This window comes from Crinia signifera, chromosome 6, assembly GCF_055691185.1.
Source record: "Crinia signifera chromosome 6, ASM5569118v1, whole genome shotgun sequence".
Taxonomy (NCBI): Eukaryota; Metazoa; Chordata; class Amphibia; order Anura; family Myobatrachidae; genus Crinia; species Crinia signifera.
Window position 1 is genome coordinate 108,148,626 of NC_139222.1, and position 23,177 is coordinate 108,171,802.

General features: G+C 45.3%; 1 protein-coding gene across 2 annotated transcripts; it reads right to left on the reverse strand.

Annotated features, from left to right (window-relative positions):
• Positions 1 to 502: 502 nt before the first annotated feature.
• LOC146007972 (uncharacterized) lies at positions 503 to 22,967 on the reverse strand. Of its 2 annotated transcripts, XM_083146791.1 has the most exons (8): positions 22,892 to 22,967; positions 20,434 to 20,588; positions 15,969 to 16,058; positions 14,106 to 14,160; positions 13,379 to 13,457; positions 4,527 to 4,593; positions 4,296 to 4,444; positions 503 to 4,201 (listed from the first exon to the last, which is right to left on the reverse strand). In XM_083146791.1, exons 2-8 carry the CDS (start codon positions 20,566 to 20,568, stop codon positions 2,395 to 2,397), a joined length of 2,382 nt encoding a protein of 793 aa, XP_083002917.1. In that variant the 5' UTR covers positions 20,569 to 20,588; positions 22,892 to 22,967; the 3' UTR covers positions 503 to 2,394. The 2 variants fall into 2 exon arrangements, with proteins under 2 accessions (XP_083002917.1, XP_083002918.1); XM_083146792.1 differs by lacking the exon at positions 15,969 to 16,058.
• Between the last annotated feature and the right edge of the window lie 210 nt (positions 22,968 to 23,177).

Here is a 23,177-nt window from a genome sequence, read left to right on the forward strand (position 1 = left end):
TGCTCCAAAAATTAGCAGCCATGCGGTCAGGACTCAATCAGGTCCATGATATGCATAGGTAATTGATTTCTGGCTGACAGGATCAGAGGATTCCTGAGATAAGGCCCCCATACGCTAGTCCTAAGAACAAGTCGGACCAGTTTGCCCTTCAGAGCCCCCCTGCAGCTCTCCGGGAGGCTCGCTTACGATCTGGCACTTGATGCATGCGCAAGCAGTTGCGATCCGAGTCCTAGGATGCAGCACCGAATCACTGTACTAACAATCAGCCGGCTTGAGGCACCCATGCTTACAGCGACACATTAGTGCTATGCCTGAGGACAACCGGGGGGGGGGGGACGGGGGGACCAGACAGATTAGGTCAATCACCGGAGATATATTATTTTGTACTTCAGTTTAACTGATTATATTCTACCATAAACTCAAATAAATTAGTTGGATTTATCCTCTAGTATAAATTTCTATCTACCATTGAGAAATCAAAGAACATACAAACAAATAAATGCAATTTTTGTATAATTTAATTGCCCACATAAAGTAATTGAATTGCCCTTATCAAAAATGTCAATCATTCTTTATATTCAGAATTTGAGGTAGATTCCATATAATTCATCAGCAAATATGGTGTTGTATGACTTATTATAAATGAGAGAGGATTATGTTATTTAATTGTGAAAGACACTGGCACAGAGTAGGGACGGGGGGCTGGGTACTCATCCAAGCCTGTTAAAGGGTCCTGGGTCCCACTGTGACCCCCTTCTGCTCCTTTGTAAGCAGCCGTTACTGCTACAGCGGCAGCATCCCTCCCCAGTCCAAAACACCCTTCTGTGTGCTGCTATGGGGAGATAGGCACATGCAGAAGCAATCACTTCCCTCTCTTCCTGTGGGGTGTAGTTCCATGGGGATGCAGTGTAAATCCCGGCGGTCGGGATCCCGGCATTCAGAATCCCGACCGCTGAAATCCCGACCGCTGAAATCCCTAATAAATTAGTGTGCCCGCTGCGTGGCGAGCGCAGCGAGCCCGCAAGGGGGGGCAATCCACGTCCCCCCCTTGTCCGGATTTCGGCGGTCGGGATTCCAGCGTCGGGATTCTGAACGCCGGGATCCCGACTGCTGGGATTTAATACTGAATCCGTTCCATGTGTATGGTTATTAATACTTTAAGGATTCATGCTTCAATTACAGGGCTTTCTTTGAAGAATTTGAGAGTCTTGTATCTTTCAAATATAATAAATGAGGGAGGTCCCAATGTGATCCCCATAGGTACATAGGTTAGAGACACCTTCCTGATATTTGATTGGGTTGTGTTGATTGATTCCAAAGTGCTTAAGTAGAGCTCTGTTGAAGTTATATGGGGCCTTATTCTGATCGGTGCGGCCCGATCAGAAATATGCGGTCATCTCCGTGCAGGCGAATCCCCGCCTTCCATACGGATCACCACCTCCGTCCGTACGCCACACAAGACCACACGGACACTTGTCCGTGTGAAATCATGTATGGGGGCGGGCAGCTGACATCCGGCGATGTCAGATGCCCGCCCCCTACACACGCGTCACGGCCTCATTACCATGCATACGCCCAGCGTTTGCATGGGAACGCCCATGAAACGCGGGGCGTATGCATAGGGTAATGAGGCTAAGTAGCCCCTCACACCCCTCTACGCCCCCTGTGCGGCGTATAAAGAATACGTGCGGCGAAATCGCCTGCACATGCGCAGAGTGACCTCTGCACATGCGCAGACGATCAACATCGGCGGGACGTCCGCATGTGGTAAAATCCGCACCGATCAGAATAAGGCCCATGGAGACCATGAGACCTGCAACAATTAAAGATCTGGAAAAAAAAGATTGATTTAGCAGGGCTTTAACCAAATGTCGGCATAACTTTTAAACACATTTTGAGAAATAGCGGCTACACTTTTAGAACTGTTACTATTTGCAGATATAAAGAGGGGGAGTTTCTTACACCCAATTCACATCACAAAAAAATAACGGTTTGGTGACGTGTCCAAGGTGACCAACCCGACATTTCGACCCGAGCTAGAAGAAGAGATAAACCCCTATTGCCCTCTGTATAATGGGCAACCCAAGTTTAATTTGAATCTAGATCCCGAGGCCAACCCGGGTTTGCGATGTGAAAGGGGTATTATATTGTCATAGGAAGCTTGTGCTGAATGTTGTGCAGTACAATGTGTTAACGTAACATAAATCACAGCATAAGCCATCAATAGAAAAATCTAACAAATTTTCAACAAATAAACAACAAATAAAAGAACATTAATTCTCATGTTATGTCCACCTGTGATATTTAAGCAGTTTCTCCTTTTTTGCCTATTTTTCCCCATGTTTATCTTCTATCTCCTTCTTATGTTCTTTGCCACCAGTGGGTGTTGCTCCATTAATTTTTGAAGAATAAACAAAATGCACAGCAAATGCCACCAAAAGACAATCTGTCCAAAAAAGAACAACAATTCTTACGTTCTGGCTCGCTTTTTGATTCAAGCAGTTTCTTGTTTTCTAAGTGTTGAGGCTCCTTATTTCCTATTTCTTCATTTTCTTTTATTTCTTCAGACTCCGTTATTAACTTACTTTCTGACTCTCCTTGTTCTAAATTTACTGTGAATTTGACCACTTCTATCCCTCTGTCATTTCTTACGTAGATGGGCTGCTCTGGCATTGTCGTAGTTGCTGAGCTTACAGCCTCTTCCTTTTCACGCTCACCCTCTGTCTGTTCAACATCTTTTACCCTATACCTATTTTCTTCTTCTGTGTCGTCATTTTCCTCATTCTTACTTCCAGATAGATGCTGTTTTCTAGACTCATTTACCCCATTTTTTTTTGCTATTTCCTGATATTCGTTTTCTACAGACTCTGTTATTAACTTACTTTCTGACTCTCTTTTCTCTACAATTTGTTCTAAATTTCCTGTGGATTTGACCACTTCTATCCCTCTGTCAATTCTTACGTAGATGGGCTGCTCTGGTATTGTCATAATTGCTGAGCTTACAGCCTTTTCCATTTCACTCTCACCCTCTGTCTGTCCAACATCTTTTACCCTATACCTATTTTCTTCCTCTGTGTCGTCATTTTCCTCATTCTTACTCCCAGATAGATGCTGTTTTCTAGACTCATTTACACCATTTTTATTCGCTATTTCCTTATATTCGTTGCCACCAGACTCTCTTACTAACTTATTTTCCGACTCTCCTTTCTCTATCACCTGTTTGTTATTTACTGCAAATTTGGCAGCTTCTGTCCCTGTCTCATTTCCTACATTTGTGGGCGCTTCTGGCACAGTCTCAGTTCCTGAGCTTACATCCTCTTCCTTTCCACTTGCATCTTCTGCCTGCCCAACCTCTTTCCCCATGTACTTATTATCTCCTTCTTGGTCATAAAGTTCCTCATTTTTACTCCCAGATATATGCTGTTTAATATGCTCTTTTATCACAGTTTTATTTGCTATTTTCTCATCATCTTTGTCTCCAGCCTCTTGAACCAAATGAATATCTGGTTCTCTTTTCTCTATCACCTGTTTTTCATTTACTGCAGACATGGCTGCTTCTGTCCCCATCTCAATTCCTGAGCTGGCAAACTGTTCGGGCACTGTGTTAATAACTGAACTTGCAGCCTCTTCCTTCCCACCCTCATCATATGTCTGTCCAACCCTTTTTATTCCTAGCTTATTTTCTCCTTCTGTGTCATCATTTTCCTCATTCTCATTCCCGGATTCTGAATCCTGTTTTAAATCATTCTGATTATTTTTATTCTCGTTTTTCTCCAGGTATGTGTAATCGTTATTTCCAATGTTGGAAACTCCACTAGACTGCAGAACTGCTGGTTCTTCCTCATCCTGTCTCTTATCAAACTTCATATCATATTCTCCCTTTTCATTGTGACTTCCTTCAGATTTATTCTCTTTTATCTCATCCGGTTTGTAATCTTTTACTATTTCCACAGGTCCCCAGATAAACTTCTCTTGCGGTTTGTAGTGTACCCAGGCGAAATGCACCAGGTTCTTGCGTGCGATCTTGTCTCTCACAGTAAACATGAAATAGTCCAATACGCTTCCTTTTACATTCTGTAATTGCCCGTTACACAGGGTTTCCTCCAGGAAAAACCTGACAAGCGGGGCCTGGAAGTGTTCATAGCCCAGCTCCCCTAAACATTTCAGTATTCGCGTTATCCTGAGGTTGTTGTGGCTGCGACTGTGGAGAATGACAGAAAAGATTAGACATAAGCTGCATGTTTATACTTCTGTCCTTACAATTCCCATTATGGCTGCAGAACCCCTTGACTCACTAGTCCAGGTTACTAAATCTCTCCTTCCAATTTTCAGCTCGAGCCACTCTTCCAGTCTTCTCATTCTTGAGATCAATGCCGTAAAATCCCAACATAAGTTTGTAAGACCGGAGGAACCTATTTGTGACATCTTTATCTTCCTTCATAATCTAGAACAGGTGCAAATATTATAAATTGAGCTGGTGTTTAACATAATAGAATCAGCAAATAGTTTTTCGTTAACTCTGGTACCTTAATCTCATTCATTGTCAAGGGGGCAGCATATGGGTTCACACCACGCTCCTGTAGTGGAAATAGCCTGTAATGAAAATTGTATATCACTAACTACTTATAATAAAGGAAAAATGAACAAATGGAAGAATGGATCATGCGGATGAAGTGTGAAGATGCAAATTGTGTAGCTGGCAGGGGATAGGGGTAACCAGTGGCATGCTTGGGATAACATGCTTGGGATATTTTTCAGAAAAAGTACTGAAATATCGCAATGCGCATATAAGCAACTTTATTACATCCTATCACACCCCCCCCCACACACACACACACACACAAAATGCTCAGAATTGTCATATTTTTAACTGAATTATATTTAGAACGTATTTTTAAAATAATGTAAAAGATTGTATTGAAAAATAAAATACTGTCAATCAAAGGTTCCCCATTGACGTTAATGATGGGAACTGCTACACTGAAGTCAATGATGGGGGAAATGTGTGTGTGTGTGTGAGGCGCTTGTAAACAGTGCTGCGTGGAGGGGATGCGCTGTCACTGTCTGTAGTGCTGACAGGGCTGAAGGGTGTGTGGCAACTGTGCGTCTACAGTGCAAATGCCCTGCGGGCAAGGCACCGCTGGGACACACCCAAGTTATGGCCCTGAAGTGCGTCCCCTGGCTATAGCATTACCTAATGCTAATGAAGCCTGATGCTGGTTCTAAAAATACAGGGCACCTCTACTCATTTTGTTCCCTGGATTTTTAGAACTGGTCCAAGAGTCCAGTGCTGGTGCTTAAAATACTGGTTGTCACTTTTTATTTTTATTTTACTATTATATCACTTTTACAGAGAGTAGCATGCACTGATCTCACTGATATGTGAATGCTTCTGTCAAACTTTCACCTTGAATTGAAACCTGCATTACAATGAGAGCGTTTACTCGCATAGATTTGCATATTTTAATACTCATAGTCTTGAAATTGTAAATTTACGGGCTTTTACACTGGCAAGTTGGGGAACAAATTCACACTTTCAAAATAAGTTGGATTAGCACAAAAAATTGCACCACATTACATTTAGCCCAATATTTTCAAACACCAAGATAAAAGAGTTTTATTTTCATTAGTTATATCAGAACAAAGGAAATAGATTCAACATCCCTGTCATCCACTCTCAGCTACAGCATGTGCTCCCTTATTTTCCTTATTGCCCATACTGATGATAGATCTAGAAAGCAGAGCCATTGATGGGACCTGCATTTGGAGGGCATAATGGTTCCTGTAGTGCCAAAAGAAGGATCTAGGGGTGACTCCTGATAGCCTGGCTCTCAATTTTATTATATTGGTAAATGCTATTATCATGTAGCCTTACAGTGGACAATAAAATGGCCCTTTTCGCACCTGAGGGGCATTACTAATTTGATTGGGAAGCTTTAACTTGTAATCTTAGATCTAGAAAGACGCAGTAAAGGTCATAGTGGTAGGGATTATAGTGCTACTTTTATTATGGCCCCACTGCCCAATTTGTACCGTGGCTGGGGAACGCTGCAGGGACAGACCTGGCCTCTACCATCTTGGTCAGGTCTGCTGCAAAATAACCAATTATGCATCCCAATCACAATGTCCTGTCTCTGAGGGGATGGGCAGGCAAAATTATTTGGCTTTTTTTCAGGATGGATTAGAAATTAGTCTGAAGTCTGAAAGTGCTAGAGTCTGCATTCTGAGAGGGCTGCTGCTGCGGGGGCCGTATCTGCATCTGCGACTTGATGATAATGACCCTACAAAGCTCTACCCTGGTGTACAGTCATGCTACCAACATGCCATCTACAACATCACAATGACCTCATCAGGTGGGTACCTAACATTTCTTATATTGAGTTATGATAGAAATGTATTCAGGTCTTATCTTTAATAGTTCCCATTCTAATATGTAGACTGCAAATGCAAGGATCCATACTGATGAAAGATACTTAAAGGCAGATGGGTGGGGTTCACGGGTTCTAGTCCAGGTAGAAGGGTCTTCACCTTCAAGTGTGCATACATCATTTTAGGGGAATAGGGGTGGAGAATAGGGGTGGACTGAACTGCACACACTCATTTTAAAGATGAGGTGCTACCTAGCTGAGACTTGTAGTGCCATAGAAATAAATAAAATGGGTACTTATTTCCTAGCACAGCGCCCACGATCTAGATTGTATGTGTCGGGCCGATATCGCAAGCATTGCATGCATCTTATGTGTTTGTGCGGCATAAGATGCATGCGATGGATGAGATTTTTACATTGGAATCAATGTGAAATGGTCCCTGAGACCCAATTTTACATTGATTCCAATGTAAAAAGCCCCCAAAACCCCAATTTTAATTGCTAACCCCCCCTCATGGGTGAAATGCCCCCCCCCCCATTGTTAACGACACCCCACTATTGACGCCAACCCGATGCGTTGCGAGAGCAGCGAGCCCGCGAGGGGCGGCGGTACGCGTCCTCCGACCTTTTCATACCCCCACTATCCACGTCAGCGTGGAGTTGATTTTATATAGTGTGGCGAGCGCAGCGAGCCCGAATAGTGGCGAGCGGACGGGCATTACTTCACAGGTATTTAGGGGGACATTTACCAAAATGGATTCGTAGAAAAAAGGTGTATTCGTAGGGAGAAATACACCTTTTTTTTCCGAATTTGTATTTTCGGGATTTACAATCCCAAAAATACAACAATTCGTAGTCCTAAAGATGGAATATTCGTATTTGTATTTACAAATACGAATGTCTACACCATCGATAGAATACGACAGAAATCACCATTCAAAAGAATGGTGGTTTCTGATTTACTAAGCAGCTGTACTGATAATACGGCTGCTTAGTGGTGTAAAACACCCACGCAAATACGACAGGAAAATAGAACACCATTTTCATGTCGTATTTGCGTTTTAGCCTGCACGGATCAGTCAGATCCGTGCAGGCTTCAGTGTAAAAAAATAGAAAAATTAAATAAATAAAAAAAAAAACGGCGTGGGGTCCCCCCCACAGCCGAAACCAGCACCAGGCTGACAGAGGCTGGAGCCGGTAATTAAAAATCAGGGAACCCGACAAATAAGGGTTCCCTAAATATTTTAACAACCAGCCCCAGGCTCCTGCTCTGGGGCTGGTTCCCAAAATACGGGGGACAAAATGAGTAGGGGTCCCCCGTATTTTAAGAACCAGCCCCAGGCAAAACCAGCCAGCAGGGTAATGCCACAGCCGGGGGGAGACTTTTTATGCAAGTCCCCCCGGCCAAAGCATTAACCCTACCGACCAGTCAGCCTGGCCAGGGGCCCTGGGGGAGTGGGGACCCCCCCAATAAAGGGGTCCCCCCCTCCAGGACTTACCTGTCCAGGCTGAAGCCTGGTGCTGTCCTCGATGCCCCTGGGCGGTGGGCATCGAGCTGATAGCGGTGTAAAAAATAGAACAAACTATTGTTTTTTACTGTGGCACTACAAGTGCCAGCAAGCCTCCCCAGCAAGCTGGGACTTGGAGAACCACAAGTCCCAGCCTGCTGGGCATTAAAGGGCCCGCTGGGTCTTGTAGTGCCACAGTAAAAAAAATAGTTAAATAAAACACACTGACACCCATTTTAAATAAAAGTTTAATACACACATTACATACATACTGATACTTACCTTTCTTGATCCCGTAGGTAGCCCTGGTCCTGATGTCCTGTGTCGTCCTCCAGGTCCATGTCGGCTGTCTGCGTCGTCCTCCAGGTCCATGGCGGTGTCCGGGTCCGAAGAAATCCATGTTGGAGCTGTGGAAGGAAATCCTACTCACCTGGTCCTGCGCTGAAGAAGTCTTCTCTTGATCCGACGTAATCCAGGTAATCTTCACAGCTGTCGGCGCTCCCCGCTGTCTCCGCTGTCTCTGCATCGCGCTGAGGAGAGATGCTGAGATGTTTCATATTCGGCGCCTCTCCTCAGACTGAATGCTATTGGCCGCCTAGCAGGCCAATCAGGAGCCGACTTTCTCGGCTCCTGATTGGCCTGCTAGGCGGCCAATAGCATTCAGTCTGAGGAGAGGCGCCGAATATGAAACATCTCAGCATCTCTCCTCAGTGCGATGCAGAGACAGCGGAGACAGTGGGGAGCGCCGACAGCTGTGAAGATTACCTGGATTACGTCGGATCAAGAGAAGACTTCTTCAGCGCAGGACCAGGTGAGTAGGATTTCCTTCCACAGCTCCAACATGGATTTCTTCGGACCCGGACACCGCCATGGACCTGGAGGACGACACGGACCGTCGACATGGACCTGGAGGACGACGCAGACAGCCGACATGGACCTGGAGGACGACACAGGACATCAGGACCAGGGCTACCTACGGGATCAAGAAAGGTAAGTATCAGTATGTATGTAATGTGTGTATTAAACTTTTATTTAAAATGGGTGTCAGTGTGTTTTATTTAACTATTTTTTTTACTGTGGCACTACAAGACCCAGCGGGCCCTTTAATGCCCAGCAGACTGGGACTTGTGGTTCTCCAAGTCCCAGCTTGCTGGGGAGGCTTGCTGGCACTTGTAGTGCCACAGTAAAAAACAATAGTTTGTTCTATTTTTTACACCACTATCAGCTCGATGCCCACCGCCCAGGGGCATCGAGGACAGCACCAGGCTTCAGCCTGGTCAGGTAAGTCCTGGAGGGGGGGGACCCCTTTATTGGGGGGGTCCCCACTCCCCCAGGGCCCCTGGCCAGGCTGACTGGTCGGTAGGGTTAATGCTTTGGCCGGGGGGACTTGCATAAAAAGTCTCCCCCCGGCGGTGGCATTACCCTGCTGGCTGGTTTTGCCTGGGGCTGGTTCTTAAAATACGGGGGACCCCTACTCATTTTGTCCCCCGTATTTTGGGAACCAGCCCCAGAGCAGGAGCCTGGGGCTGGTTGTTAAAAATCAGGGAACCCCTATTTGTCGGGTTCCCTGATTTTTAATTACCGGCTCCAGCCTCTGTCAGCCTGGTGCTGGTTTCGGCTGTGGGGGGGACCCCACGCCGTTTTTTTATTTATTTATTTATTTTATTTTTTTACACCTTGCAGCCTGCACGGATCTGACTGATCCGTGCAGACTGCCTACAAATAATTCGTATTAGCAGCCGTATATACGGCTGCTAATACGAATTCCTACGACATCGGAGGGTTACAAAGCAGTCGTATATGACTGCTTTGTAACTGATCCTCCGGAACACGACTTTGCATACGACTTAAACAGTCGTATGCAGTCGTAGGGAAAATACCAATACGAAAAACTAGGTTTTTCATATTGGTAAATTTCCCCCTTTGCGTCCGCTCGCCACGCTTTGGGCTCGGTGGCTCGCTGCGCTCGTCACACTATATAAAATCAACTCCACGCCGACGTGGATAGAGGGGGTATGAAAAGGTCGGAGGACGCGTGCCGCCGCCCCTCACGGGCTCGCTGCGCTCGCCACGCTTCGGGTTGGTGTTGATGGATCTTTTATCTTATGGCTTCTTATGGATCTTATGCATCTTATGGATGCATAAGATCCATGAGATCCATAAGATAAGATCCATAAGATGCGATATTGTACATACAATTAAAAATCTATTCAATTGCATAGATTGTATGCCTTAATTAAGGCATACAATCTTATGCCATGGGCGCCGTGCAAGGAAATAAGGGTACTCTTTACTTAGCACGGCGCCCATCGCGGGCATTGAATGCACTAAAAAAATCGGGTGCGATGCGACCGACGCGATGCCCGCGATTTCCCATAGGGAACAATGTTAAATGTCTCAATTGACCCAATTTTTCCAAAGGAAACAATGTTAAATGGCCCACAGAGGCCAAATAGGCACCCTGAAGTGTGAAATGGCCCCCACAATTGTTAACGCCACCCCACGATCAACGTGAACCCGAAGCGTGGCGAGCCCGCGAGGGGCGGCGGTACGCGTCCTACGACCTTTTCATACCCCCACTATCCACGTCGGCGTGGAGTTGAGAATAGAATAGTGTGGCGAGCGCAGCGAGCCACCGAGCCCGAAGCGTGGCGAGGGGACGCGGATACCTGTGAAGCCCGCGAAGGGACGCGTTTACCTGTGAAGGTATCCGCGTCCCCTCGCCATGCTTCGGGCTCGGTGGCTCGCTGTGCTCGCCACACTATTCTATTCTCAACTCCACGCCGACGTGGATAGTGGGGGTATGAAAAGGTCGTAGGATGCGTACCGCCGCCCCTCGCGGGCTCGCTACGCTTCGGGTTGACGTTGATCGTGGGGTGGTGTTAACAATTGTGGGGGCCATTTCACACTTCAGGGTGGCTATTTGGCCTCTGTGGGCCATTTAACATTGTTTCCTATGGAAAAATCGGGTCAATTGAGGCATTGAACAGGAAAATCGGGTCAATTGAGACATTTAACATTGTTCCCTATGGGAAATCGCGGGCATCGCGTCGGTCGCATCGCACCCGAATTTTAGTGCATTCAATGCCCGCGATTTTTTTACCTGCGATGACCACGATCAAAATCGTGGGCGCCGTGCTAAGTAAAGAGTTCCGAAATAAGTACCATAAAATGTAGCTTCAGACTCTATGCACTAACAATACTGGTAATCACAATAATTATAATAATTGTATATGTATGTATGTATGTATGTATGTATGTATGCTTGAAGGTTGAGACCCTTCTTTCAGGACTATCACCCCATCCTCCAGCCCCTAGGTGATTTTAATAACAGTATTTGCTGTGTGTTTAATCCCTATACCTGCTGTCCACATATTACAATAGGTATTATGATAGGTATGTAATATGTCAGTATTAGGGATGTGTGGGACTCGCCTGATGAGGTCACCGTGATGGTTAGATTACAGATTTAGAAATTGCCTTCTCTATCAAACAGTTGAAATCCAACAAACCTCCAGGCCTGGGCGGCTTCACAGTTTCATATTACAAAAGCTTCCAAAATGTGCTCTTCCTCCAACGGTCCCCTATATACCAATCCCTTTTCTAAACAGGTTTTAGAAGTTAAAGCTACGGTATAGAGTAGTAACTCATAGAGAAGGTTAGAACCCTACTCCTTGAGCCCTTACCTGCCCATCTCTTTATTAAATGCATATATAAAATGATCTTCAAAAATGATAGCAGCCCACCATACTGCAGTACTCCCCAACTTATACTAAGCAATTAAGCAAGTTTCATTTCAGGGAGACAGGCACATTATATGCATCGTGAGTCTCATACACTCATTAGAACCTTATAGGGGTTCAGGGTTTGTATTCAATTCCCCTTACTAGAATGTCAGGTACCAATGTGGTCTCTGAGCCTTTCAATAATATCAGCATAAGGCAGGATGCCTGCTGTCACCCCTGATATGTACTTCAGACACAGAATCCCTGGCTACTAGAATTTAGACTGCGGAGTTTAGAGAGGCTCTGACAAATCTAAAAACTCCCTATTTCCTTATGGTGTTTTACTTGCCACCTCGTCCACACCCGCATCTCCCTCAAATCTAATAGCAAAACTGTGGCAGAGCATGCTGGGATGTGTAGTTTCACAACAACTGGAGGGCCAACGTTGGACATGCCTGCTCTAGAAGGTCCTTTCAAATGCTCCTGTAGCCATTTACCTCTTTACAATAATCAGGGGTACAGTAGATGCCCCATCTTCTGTAAAGCCTTCGTGGAGAACCATAGGTAGGGGTAAGCAGAAATTTGTCATTTTATCATGACTTTTTTTTTATTTTTTAATCAAACTGATATTTGCTTGTTAATGCATGAATTTAAACGTAATTTATTAAATTTAATACATTTTCCATACTTTTACAAAATAAATCAATCAGATTATTGTTCACACCAGGACAGAATATTCCAGGAGATAATGGAGTGAACAGACCACTTAGGTCAGGCATGCCCAAAGTCAGGCCCGGGGGACAATTTCGGCCCGTGCTGTCATTTCAAGTGGCCCGCAGCCTCCAGCTGGAAGCGGGCAGATCATCAGATGTGGGAAGCACAGCAAAGGACACTAAAGGTGGGGCCCCGGCGAGCGCACCTTTACCTTGCTGTCTGCTGCAGTGAGGAGGTGCCGGCCGCCACAGTCAGATGTGTTTGGGTCCTACCCCTGCTGTTGCAATCGTATACCACCCTACTCCACAATCACAGTGACAGCAGTGTTTGGGGAGGGGGGCAGCAAGGGGGAAGCTTGCTCCCGTAACATGCAGAGTGGAGGAGGGCAGCAGCGGGAGCCCAAGCATCTCCTGTCCTTGCAGTGCCTGCTTTGCCTCTCCTTCCTCTGCCTCACACAAGGGGTTCTGAAACATACAGAGAAGGTAGGGGGCAGAGTGGGGGACATACAGTGAAGGAGGGTCAGGCTTGGGGACATACAATGAATGGAGGCACTGATGGACATTAAGAGAAGGGGGGCAGGAGTGGGGAACATACAGTGAATGGGGGACATACAGTGAAGGAGGGGCAGGCTGGGGGACATACAGTGAATGGGGCAGGCTGGGGGAAATACAGTGAAGGGGCAGGCTGGGGGACATAGAGTGAATGGGGACAGGGTGGGGGACCATTCTGATGTGATTAAGATTTTAAGAATGTCAGGCTGAATGGTCGGCCCCCCGCATTTTCACCTCACCAAATCTGGCCCTAGTCGCAAAAAGTTTGGACACCCCTGACTTAGGTGGATATATTTAAAGGGACAGGACTGCATGTAACAAGTGCAGTTTATTGGTAACAGGATGGGAATGGATGCAAGCTGATACACCCACATACTGGAAATGGGAAGGGGAGGTTTCTAAAACAGCAATGAGTAGTGATGTCTGGCTGTTGATTTGTGAACTGTATGTATGTTATTTAGGTCACCTCTCCACGCTAGAACAATTTCCCAGTTTAAATCCTTCTTCACTCACCACTGGATGTAAGAATGGTTGGACTCCAATGTGTAATAGTCTTCCCTCCAGTTATTAAGCAGTGTTTCTATTTTAACTCCTGTATTAAATAAAGAGAAATTGTCACTTTTTTTTTTACCATAAACATGATTTGATCTGATTTCAATATATAATTACAAATTCACAGCACTGGAAAAACTGGTTTGAATGTTTTAATTGATGGAAGTGTATTCAGAAAGACTTTTCCCTAAGGGTGTGTTATATTATTTAGATGTTCTAAATATAGATAATCATAACATAGATGCACCCAGTGGGACACTAGCCTGTCTATTTATCCATTGTGACTGTCACCATTATTTATTATTTTATCTATGGCAACATTAGGAATATGTTTTGGTTGTTGTCATTTTGACTGTGTCTACATTTTACCTCTAATGATTACTTAAGTGTCACAACTTGTGCCGAGACTTATTGCATGAAAGAACAGAAGACAGGAGAGAAGGAATATATATTCGTCCACTCGTGTTCGTTTTTCTCTCAGTGGGTGAGATGTATGCAGCAGTGAAAAGAGTGCAGAAGTGAGCTGGTGGAGGAGTTGCCCATGGCAACTATTCAGCAGCTACCTAATATTTTATAGAATAAATATCACTTCAAAAGGTGACTGGTTGCCAGGGGCTGCTTCATACATCTGTGTCAGTCACCTCTCACCCTGCTGTAAGTGACCAGTGGACAGAGCAACATAACTGACCATTTGGCTCAAATGCTTTCTTGTTTTGGTAGAACTCCAGGTTTGGCATGTCATACTACGGAGAAAACACATCAAGAGACATTTGTAAACAATATACATATTCTAATATAAAATAAGCAATGGATATATAAAATAATAATCTTGCATCCACCTTAACCCTTTGAGTGCCAACATCTCTGTCAGAGATGTGCAAAATATCTGCTAAACATGCCAACATCACTGTGAGGGATGTGCAAAATATCGGCTAAACATGCCAGCGTCACTAACATTTGAAATATAATGTTATTATGTTGTGTAAAAATAAAAGATTATATTTCCTATATAAAGGTAAACATTACAGGTCATTATGGTGAATAAAATGTTTACCTGGCAATTTTCACACTAATTTTGACAAATTCACTTGGCACTTAAAGGGTTAAAGCAGTGGTTCCCTGGGGTACCTTGGGACACTTGCAGGGCCTAGTGTTCACTCTAGGATTTTTTTTAGGGTAGGGTGCTGACCACCAGGGAAGGCACTTTTTTCAATCGGGAGGGCATATTTTACATCAGAAATTTACATTAGAAACAAAAAAAAAAACATATGAAAAATTTGCACACTGCACTAGGATTACGCCCATTAAACATTGTCATACTCTGCTATGCCCATCACAAATTCTGCTGTAATGACAATTACACATTATGGCATACACTGTATTGCTTCTTACACAGTATACCACACACCATAATGACCATTACACATGAAGGCATACACCGTAATACCCATTATACATTATGGCACACACCGAAAGTTCTCAGCGGCATGTTAGTGTGGTAGGGGGCAGCATAAGGGCGCACAGTGTCACACAAAAAAGATCAGGGTGCATTTTGAGGTTTTACAAACGGGTAGAGCATGGCACCCTGCAAAAGAAGCTTAGAGGGAACACTAGGTGCCTTGGGTTGGTGGTCCAGGACCAATGCAAACTATTTATGGTCATTGTGATAGCCAATATCTGAGCTTGTGGCTTCCAATGAGCCACAAACAGAATGTAATCTTGTCCCTCAGCACATAACTGAACCTAAAGGCCCCCATACATTAGTCCGACTTGTCCTAGGCTGATTGGCTGAGAGAGGTCTCAGCCAATCAATGGCTTCCTAGTCATCTGTATGGGCGGGTTTTTTTTTTCTTCACGTTATCTGTTCCTCCCGGCTCCCGCCACTGCCCGGCAGCCAGCGTCTTCAGGTTCTCCCTGCTCGGCGCCCTGCACCTGCTGTCACTCACCGTAACAGCTTCCTCCCCCTGCTCGGCTCTTTATTAGCCGGCATCCCCCTCCCGCTGCCGTCCCCCGCACAGCTCCGAGGCCGGGCTGCACATACGATTCAGCAAATCTTATGTGCAGCCCGCCTGACCTCCCGACCCCGCACGGGACCACACATCGGATCGGACGGGATGTCTGCAAGTGCAATTTGGGCCGATTTCACGGCCCGATTAATCCGAATCGGGTGAAATCGTGCCCAACTCGCATAGTGTATGGGGGCCTTAAGGATGTCATTTAAACACAATGACTTAATTTAGTAATTCTTTTTATACATTTCTCAATAAGAAACTTTTATACTAGGAGTGCCGTGAAAAAATTTGGATACTCTAGGGTGCCTTGATTCAAAAAAGTTTGGGAACCAATGGGTTAAAGTGATCTTTCATCTATAGACAGTGGTGGCTGAAGCAAAATACCTGATAACACAGCCTAAAAATGTACTAGGAACTATGGATAACACGGAGGCATGATTCACTTAATATTGGTTCAGCCCACAAAACTTCTGAGCAGAAGATGGTTACACTTCTTCCCAGCAAAATACGAAGAACATAACTATTGCAGGCACAATTACCTGATCATCTGCAGAAAGCAGGAATTTATTTCCATAACCATGTCTGTAATTCTGCATGTCTCTTGGTGCTCTGTTCCATGAATTTTTAGTCTACAAATATATGACAGAAATCAATAACTTCCTTGGGCGGGATGTAATAGAACAGCAGACGGTCATGAAGCCGGCAAAACTCAAGACTTTTTTTTAAAGACTCAATCATTTACAAGGCAAAACAATGCATTGTAATCCATTGTCCCTTAAAAAAAACATATGTTCAGCTTGCAACCCACACAGCAGCCAACTCGGACAATATTATAGCCTGACCCTTGTGTCAAATATATAAACACACTTTGAGGCTTCATAAAAAGGCAAATAACCTTATTGCTAGAGATAAGGATTTTTATATAGTTTTGTCCCAATGCATAAAAGGGTTAACACAGGTTGTAACAATGCTATCACCAGCGGTCACCTTCACCAACAGTAATTCTATTTGTACGCAAAACCAATGGTTTGCATACACATACAATATTCAGGTACACAAGAGGTCTTGCAATAAGGCTTGCAGTAAAAACATGACTGACATGCTGCTGCATTTTGGGGGCGGGATTGGGGCAGCACACCGGACTGTTCTTCGAAAAACGGGGCATTTTATCAGTACCCAGAGTAGCCTATGGGGACTGCTTTTTGCAATTGAAAAATATGTCCCAACATTTTTACTAGCCATCTTCATTCTGAGGTCCCACCCCAAGGGTACTATATATTTTTCTCTTTGTTTTCTATCCTTCTTTCTGTTTCTCTAAATGGTCTCGCTATACTGTTATTGTTGAGGTAAACTCCCTCACTCTCCAATTCTCCAAAAAATTGGATCACTCATTAGATTGAACATAGAAACATAGAATTAGATGGCAGATAAGAAAAACTTGGCCCATCTAGTCTGCCCCTTTGTAAACATGTTCCCTCAAACCATATTTGATCCTTATTTTTATTGTGAGGATATCAATATGCCTATCCCAAGCATGTTTAAATTGTACAACTGTCAGCTGCGCTGACAATATCGCTGCTGCGGCACCGGTCCTGGCGCCCCTAGAAGGGTGGACCGAGTACTTCCACCCAGCAGGGACAGGGAGATTGACAGGGAGACGCTGTCAGTGAGCGGGCCGCGTCGTCCGGAGGTTGTCTAGCAACCAGGGGTTCCTGGGCGGCGCGCGCCCGAACAGCTGTTCTTAATAAGTAATTACGGGGGCTGGTCTGGTGGCGGCGGCTGAATGGCCAACACATCCCTTTTAAGGGCTCTGGCCCAGCTCAGCCCCGCCGGTGATATTGTTTCATACAGAGTGTATGCCACACTCTGCTGTCCTGGTCTCCTTGTGTCCTGTCCAGTGGAAGTCCAGTCTGCAAGCAGTCCTGGTCCAGTCAGTCTCAGCTGTCATCTTGTTGCTGTCTGTGTCCTGTCCTGCCCTGGTCTTAGTCCTGTCTTGGTCCGGTCACGTTCCTGTCGTGGTCCAGTTCACGTCCGGCTCCATCTTGGTCTGCGTTATTTCCACCCTGCAGGGCCAAGACGCTCCCGGTGTGCATGATACCATCCTGTGCTGCCGGTGGGTTCGGTCCGGTCACGCAAGTGCTCCAGTGGTTCCTTATCTTTCTATTTCTGCGGGCAAGCTGCCCTTTATCCTAAGTTTGTACTATTACTGTTCAAGTCCAGCTCTCCGTGTTTTGGAGAGGCCCACGGCTGTGGGTTCACGCCTGTTTTGGGGTACCGGTATTATTAGTGTACCATTTTGTGTTGGCGTGTTGTTTATTTGGTGGCACCCCGGTATTTCTGGTTCTTGTGCCTGTGACTCGGTCACACTCCCCGTCCTTGGCCCGGTGCCGTTAGATAGGATGTTATTTCCAGTTAGGCCCTGTTAGTTAGATCGTTCTCTTGGTCCTGTCCCTGACGGTCGCCGTAGGTTTGTCCCATCCTAAAACCTGGTTGCATCGGGGTCAGAGCGGGCTTAACTCGCTCCTTCGAATGCAGCGACTACAGGAGAAGCCTAGCACCTCGCAGCCTACGGTCACCAGCCCGGGATGGCCAATAGAGTGAGAGTAGGGTTTTTGCCGTGGCCGTTCTAAACAGCGGTTTCAGCTGAGGGCTCTGCCCACCACCACTGCATGCTCACACCCGCGCACATTACAACTACTGTATTTGCCTCTACCACCTTTGATGGGAGGCTATTCCACTTATCTACTACTCTTTCTGTGAAGTAATTCTTCCTCAAATTTCCCCTGAATCTTCCTCCCGTTAGTTTCAGTGCATGTCCTCGTGTTCTGTTGCATAGAGTTCTGATGCAACTGTATTTATAAATCTTGTATTTTGTGGCTACAGTGTTATGTTGTGATCTACCCGATAAAAAGTTCTTAAAAAGTACAATATGTCCCATAGGCCCCTTAGTATAGTACACCTACCCAACATGACCACTGCACATGATCATAATACTGTTCAATGACACTCTGGGTCTGATTCTAATGCGGTTGGAGATGCTATAGATACAGTGTCTGATACAAGTAGATCCCTCCTTACATTAGTGATCTGCACTGTGTACTGGGACGTAGCACTGGATTACCTGCAACACCATCACCTGGCTTCATGACCGATTGGATCACATAAGCCAGCTGCTACAGAACCAACAAATCCACCAGGAAATTTCAGTCTTCTGATAGAAGTCCCGCCCTCATCACCCCACCTCGTAGTGCGACCGATGTTGCAGACCCATACTGAGCATCAGGCATATGCACAAAGTACCAAACATCGAAACTTTGCGGCATTAACTGCAGCTCTGACTCATGCCCTCTGTACAGTACATTACACCTACACAATATGAATATGAAGAACGTGCCAGTAATCATTCTAGCGGTGTGGCCCATGTTTCTAAACTACAGTCATACAGGGGCACACTTAGGTCCTCTGGTGGCCCGGAAATTTATTTTGTTATGTGCTAAAACATGTTACTCTGCAACCATGAATAGGGGGAGCCACGTGGCTCATACTAGCATGATGGTCCAGTCTGCACTTAATTGGATAGCATTTCATCGCTGCCTCCTGACATCTTCCCTCCTGACTATTTGGGGCATAAATCTCTGAGATCTGATCTGGCACAGAGCTTTAGAGCAGGACTGCAACATTGTAATGCCAGGAATAGTGGCATATAGGGTTCAGCAAGATACCACTGGCCCAGGCTATAATCTGGTGGTCTGGACAACTGCTGGAACAAATCTCCCCAATTCACATTCTCTTAGCAACAACGCTCATGTTTCACTGGAACCTAGATGATAACAAGAGCTAGCTTAGCAGAAACATTATGATTTGAAAACTTGTAAAAGTATACAAGACCTGTTACAGGGCAATGCCACCTAAAATGTAGGTTTTTATTTACCCAACTTGCATGTAGTAACACTTAAAGGGTTCTTGTCCAATCACTGACAAACGGGTACAACAAAGCATGTCCAGATATCATCATTTGTGTGTATACCTGGTGCAGACTGCGCTGAGCAGAATTATTTTATCAAGGTGGGAGCAGAATTATTTTTTTCTGCTGATCTGCAAACCCATACCCAGAAACACTGCCATGATACAGAGCTTCGTGGAGTTCTTACTAAGTGCGGTACTTGTGTATTATCCCGGCGCCCACGATATTAAGTCGTACGACATATAATTGCATGCCATACACCCGATGCACACTGTGGCGATGCGATTTTAAATTGTATAAGCCCCCTATACGATTTTTAATTGTATAAACACCCTAATGGGGGCTTACAATGTTAAATGCACCCCCACGCCACCCCCACTATGAACGCAAACCCGAAGCGTGGCAAGCGAAGCGAGCCCGCGAGGGGCGGCGGTACGCGTCCTCCGACCTTTTCCTACCCCCACTATCCACGTCGGCGTGGAGTTGACTTTATATAGTGTGGAGAGCGCAGCGAGCCACCGAGCCTGAAGCGCGGCGAGCGGCCGCGTATTACTTTACATGTATTCCGCGTCCCCTCGCGGGGCTCGCCACACTATATATAATCAACTCCAAGCCAACGTGGATAGTGGGGGTATGAAAAGGTCGGAGGATGCGTACCGCTGCCGCTCGCCACGCTTCGGGTTGGCGTTCATAGTGGGGGTGCCGTTGGGGGTGCTTTTAACATACTAAGCACCCATCACGGTTAATTATCTTATAGGGGGCACTTTTAACATTGAAAAACCCATTAGGGTGCTTATACAATTTTAAAACGCATACCATTGTATATGCGATACAATGGCATACAATGCGATGGTATACAATTTAAAATTGTATAACATCGCCTGCCATCGCGTACCATCGTATGCCTTATGGTCTGCGATGCGATGGGCGCCATGCTAGTACACAAGTACCCTAAGTGCTTAGTATGATTATAGACCATAATTCCCATTCACACAGGTCATATTTGTCAATATTACAGTGTTTTCTTACAAGGTCTATACCTGGTGATGATGTTTTTTAGACCTTTTATTTTCTGGGGGATTCTCTTCCTCCCATGTAGAGTCACACTCTTCCTCCCATGTAGAGTCATACTCTTCCTCCCATACATTATCACTTCCATAGGCATGATAAAACATACTTCAGAAGTCACAAGAGGCTGCAACAAAGACAGAGTAAAATGTATTATGATTTATTGGTACTTATGTAATATCTGGGCTCCCATTTTTCTTATGAGACCGCATCCCCTCGCGGGGCTCGCTGCGCTCGCCACGCTTCGGGCACGGTGGCTCGCTGCGCTCGCCACACTATATAAAATCAACTCCATGCGTATTTGGATAGTAGGGGTATGAAAAAATGGGGTGCATTTAACATGGGAGCCCAGATAATACATAAGTACCGATTTATTTAAAAAGCTTATATGTAAAAAATACATAAAACAATATATTTCACGACACAGAACTTACATACTGCACTGGCAAATTCATTTAAGACATAAAGGGGGACATTTACTTAAAGATTAACATGGGCGCCTATTTAGCTGCGAATAGCCAATCAAATGTGGAGATCCGCCGAAGCCAGCTGCTGATTGGCTGGGGGAAGGGGGATCCGGGAAATCCCTGGGTAACCCCCCAGTTCAAATTTTTTTTAACCCCTGGGTACCACATATACAGAAGAGGACATGATCTACAATGAATTTGATGGTGTTTATAATTCCCTTCTGCAGGTACCTTATGGATTCTACTAGAGAAGACAACGGGCCTATGGTGGAACCTGTAGGTAAGTATGTATGAGGGATTGTAGTATGAATTAAAGTTTTCTTTTTCTAAGGTGTCTGTGAGTTATTTGACTATTGGCCCCCTGAATTTCTACAACCAGGACCGGTACAATGAGCCTGGGGCTCATTATAGCTGGGCTGTGGGGCCCCACATCGTTTTTTTTAATTATTTATTTTTTCTATTTTTTGCACTGATAAGTCTGAACGGATCTGACTGATCTGTGCAGGCTTATGCAAAACTCGCTGCAAAAGATGTTCTACTTGTCACTTATGTTTACTGGTAAATTCATATTCCACTTCATCAGTATGAATGATGGTAAATTTGTCGATCACATAGAACACTATGGCCACATATGGCAGTGTTCTATAGATGTGTAGCCATTCGTAACAACGAAGTACAGCTCACCTGGCCGTATTACATACGACTGAATCAGCCGGTCACCGGGACCCGGCCATATTACATATCAAATGGTATGAGTGACTGCATTCATACCCATTCGATCTTAGTAAATTCCCCCCTAAGTCCCTGAAAGAGCAGGTTTTTACCACAAAATCACTGTCCCATACCTCCCAACAGTCCCGATTGTCAGGGCCTGTCCCGCTGTCCCACCCGCGGGCGGCAGTGTCCCACGGTGTGGGGGGGCTGTTGGGAGTCCCCCCTGTCAGCTGCTAAGCAGCGGGGAATAAACGCTGTGCGCATGCGCACAGCGTCTATTCCCGCAGCCAGGGGGCTGGGGGCATGGCTAGAGGCTCACAGAGCCTCTGGGTCATGCCCCCATAGCGGCAAAATGGGGGCGTGGCCTCGTGGGAGAGCCGCGAGTATAGGCCACGCCCCAAATTAGGCCACACCCCCAAATTAGGCAGCGTCCCGCCTGCTGCTCTGCCAAAGTTGGGAGGTATGCTGTCAACAGGTCAGGTAAATAGGGGGGGGGGCTGCCCGGGGATCCTCCCAGCAAACGGATTCATAGGGAGGGGCACAGTGAATAAGCCCGGGGGCCCTCATGTTAAGACGGCCCTGAGGGGGGGTTAAGCTGCCCAGAATGTACAGTTTTCACTATCGCTTTCACACAGCAAACCTGCTTTAGACCAGGTATTTAGATGCAATGTGAAAGGGGTTAAACTTGTTCTGACCCGTTTTAAAAAAACATTTTAAATACCTGGTCTAAGCAGGTTTTGCGGTGTGAAAGCAGCATTAGTATTCTGTACAGTGACAGACATACAGTGGCAGAGGGCTTCCTGTTCAGTGCTCACCACGCCTATGTTTATCTACTGATCACATGACATTAAAGATAATATATAACAAAAACGATGAAAACCAAAAATGTACACTCATGTAAATATCTAACAAAAAGTAAACTAGCTGTATGTACTGTCAGTGGGATTTTTCAGACTGACTCCTGATCAGTGTCCCGCTCATGTTTCTTGATCATTGCTGTTAAAGTCATTTATTCCAAATATATAAAAAAAAAAAAAAAAAACCCTGGCACCTGTTATTGCTTATAATGGTTATGTATATCACCTGTGTCATTTTCCCATATAGTTATACGTACTGTAGTTTATTCTGTCAGTTTAGGATTTAAAACAATGTTAATTACCTAAAGATTGATGCCAAAGGGGTATAATTATACTACTACATTGTGTGATTGGATCTTGTTCAATGGATGCCCAACTACCCTCTTACTTACAGTTTGGTGAAACTAGTAGAATGTTTGCAGGTAAGCAGAGAGCGGTCCTCTGTATAATGTGTTAACACAAGTAAACCTACCCAGAAATCCAGAAATCAGTGCCTCGAGTTTCACTTTCTATTCCTAACTTAATAGTTGGTCAACCCTTTAAAGAGACAGTGTCCCATAATTACTATCCAGGAAGCACACATAGCCGTGCACATATCTGAAAAGTTCCTCTGCAGTGAGTGAAGCATACAGTACCTTCCAACATGACCCTCTCCAGGAGGGACACAATGCTCTATTC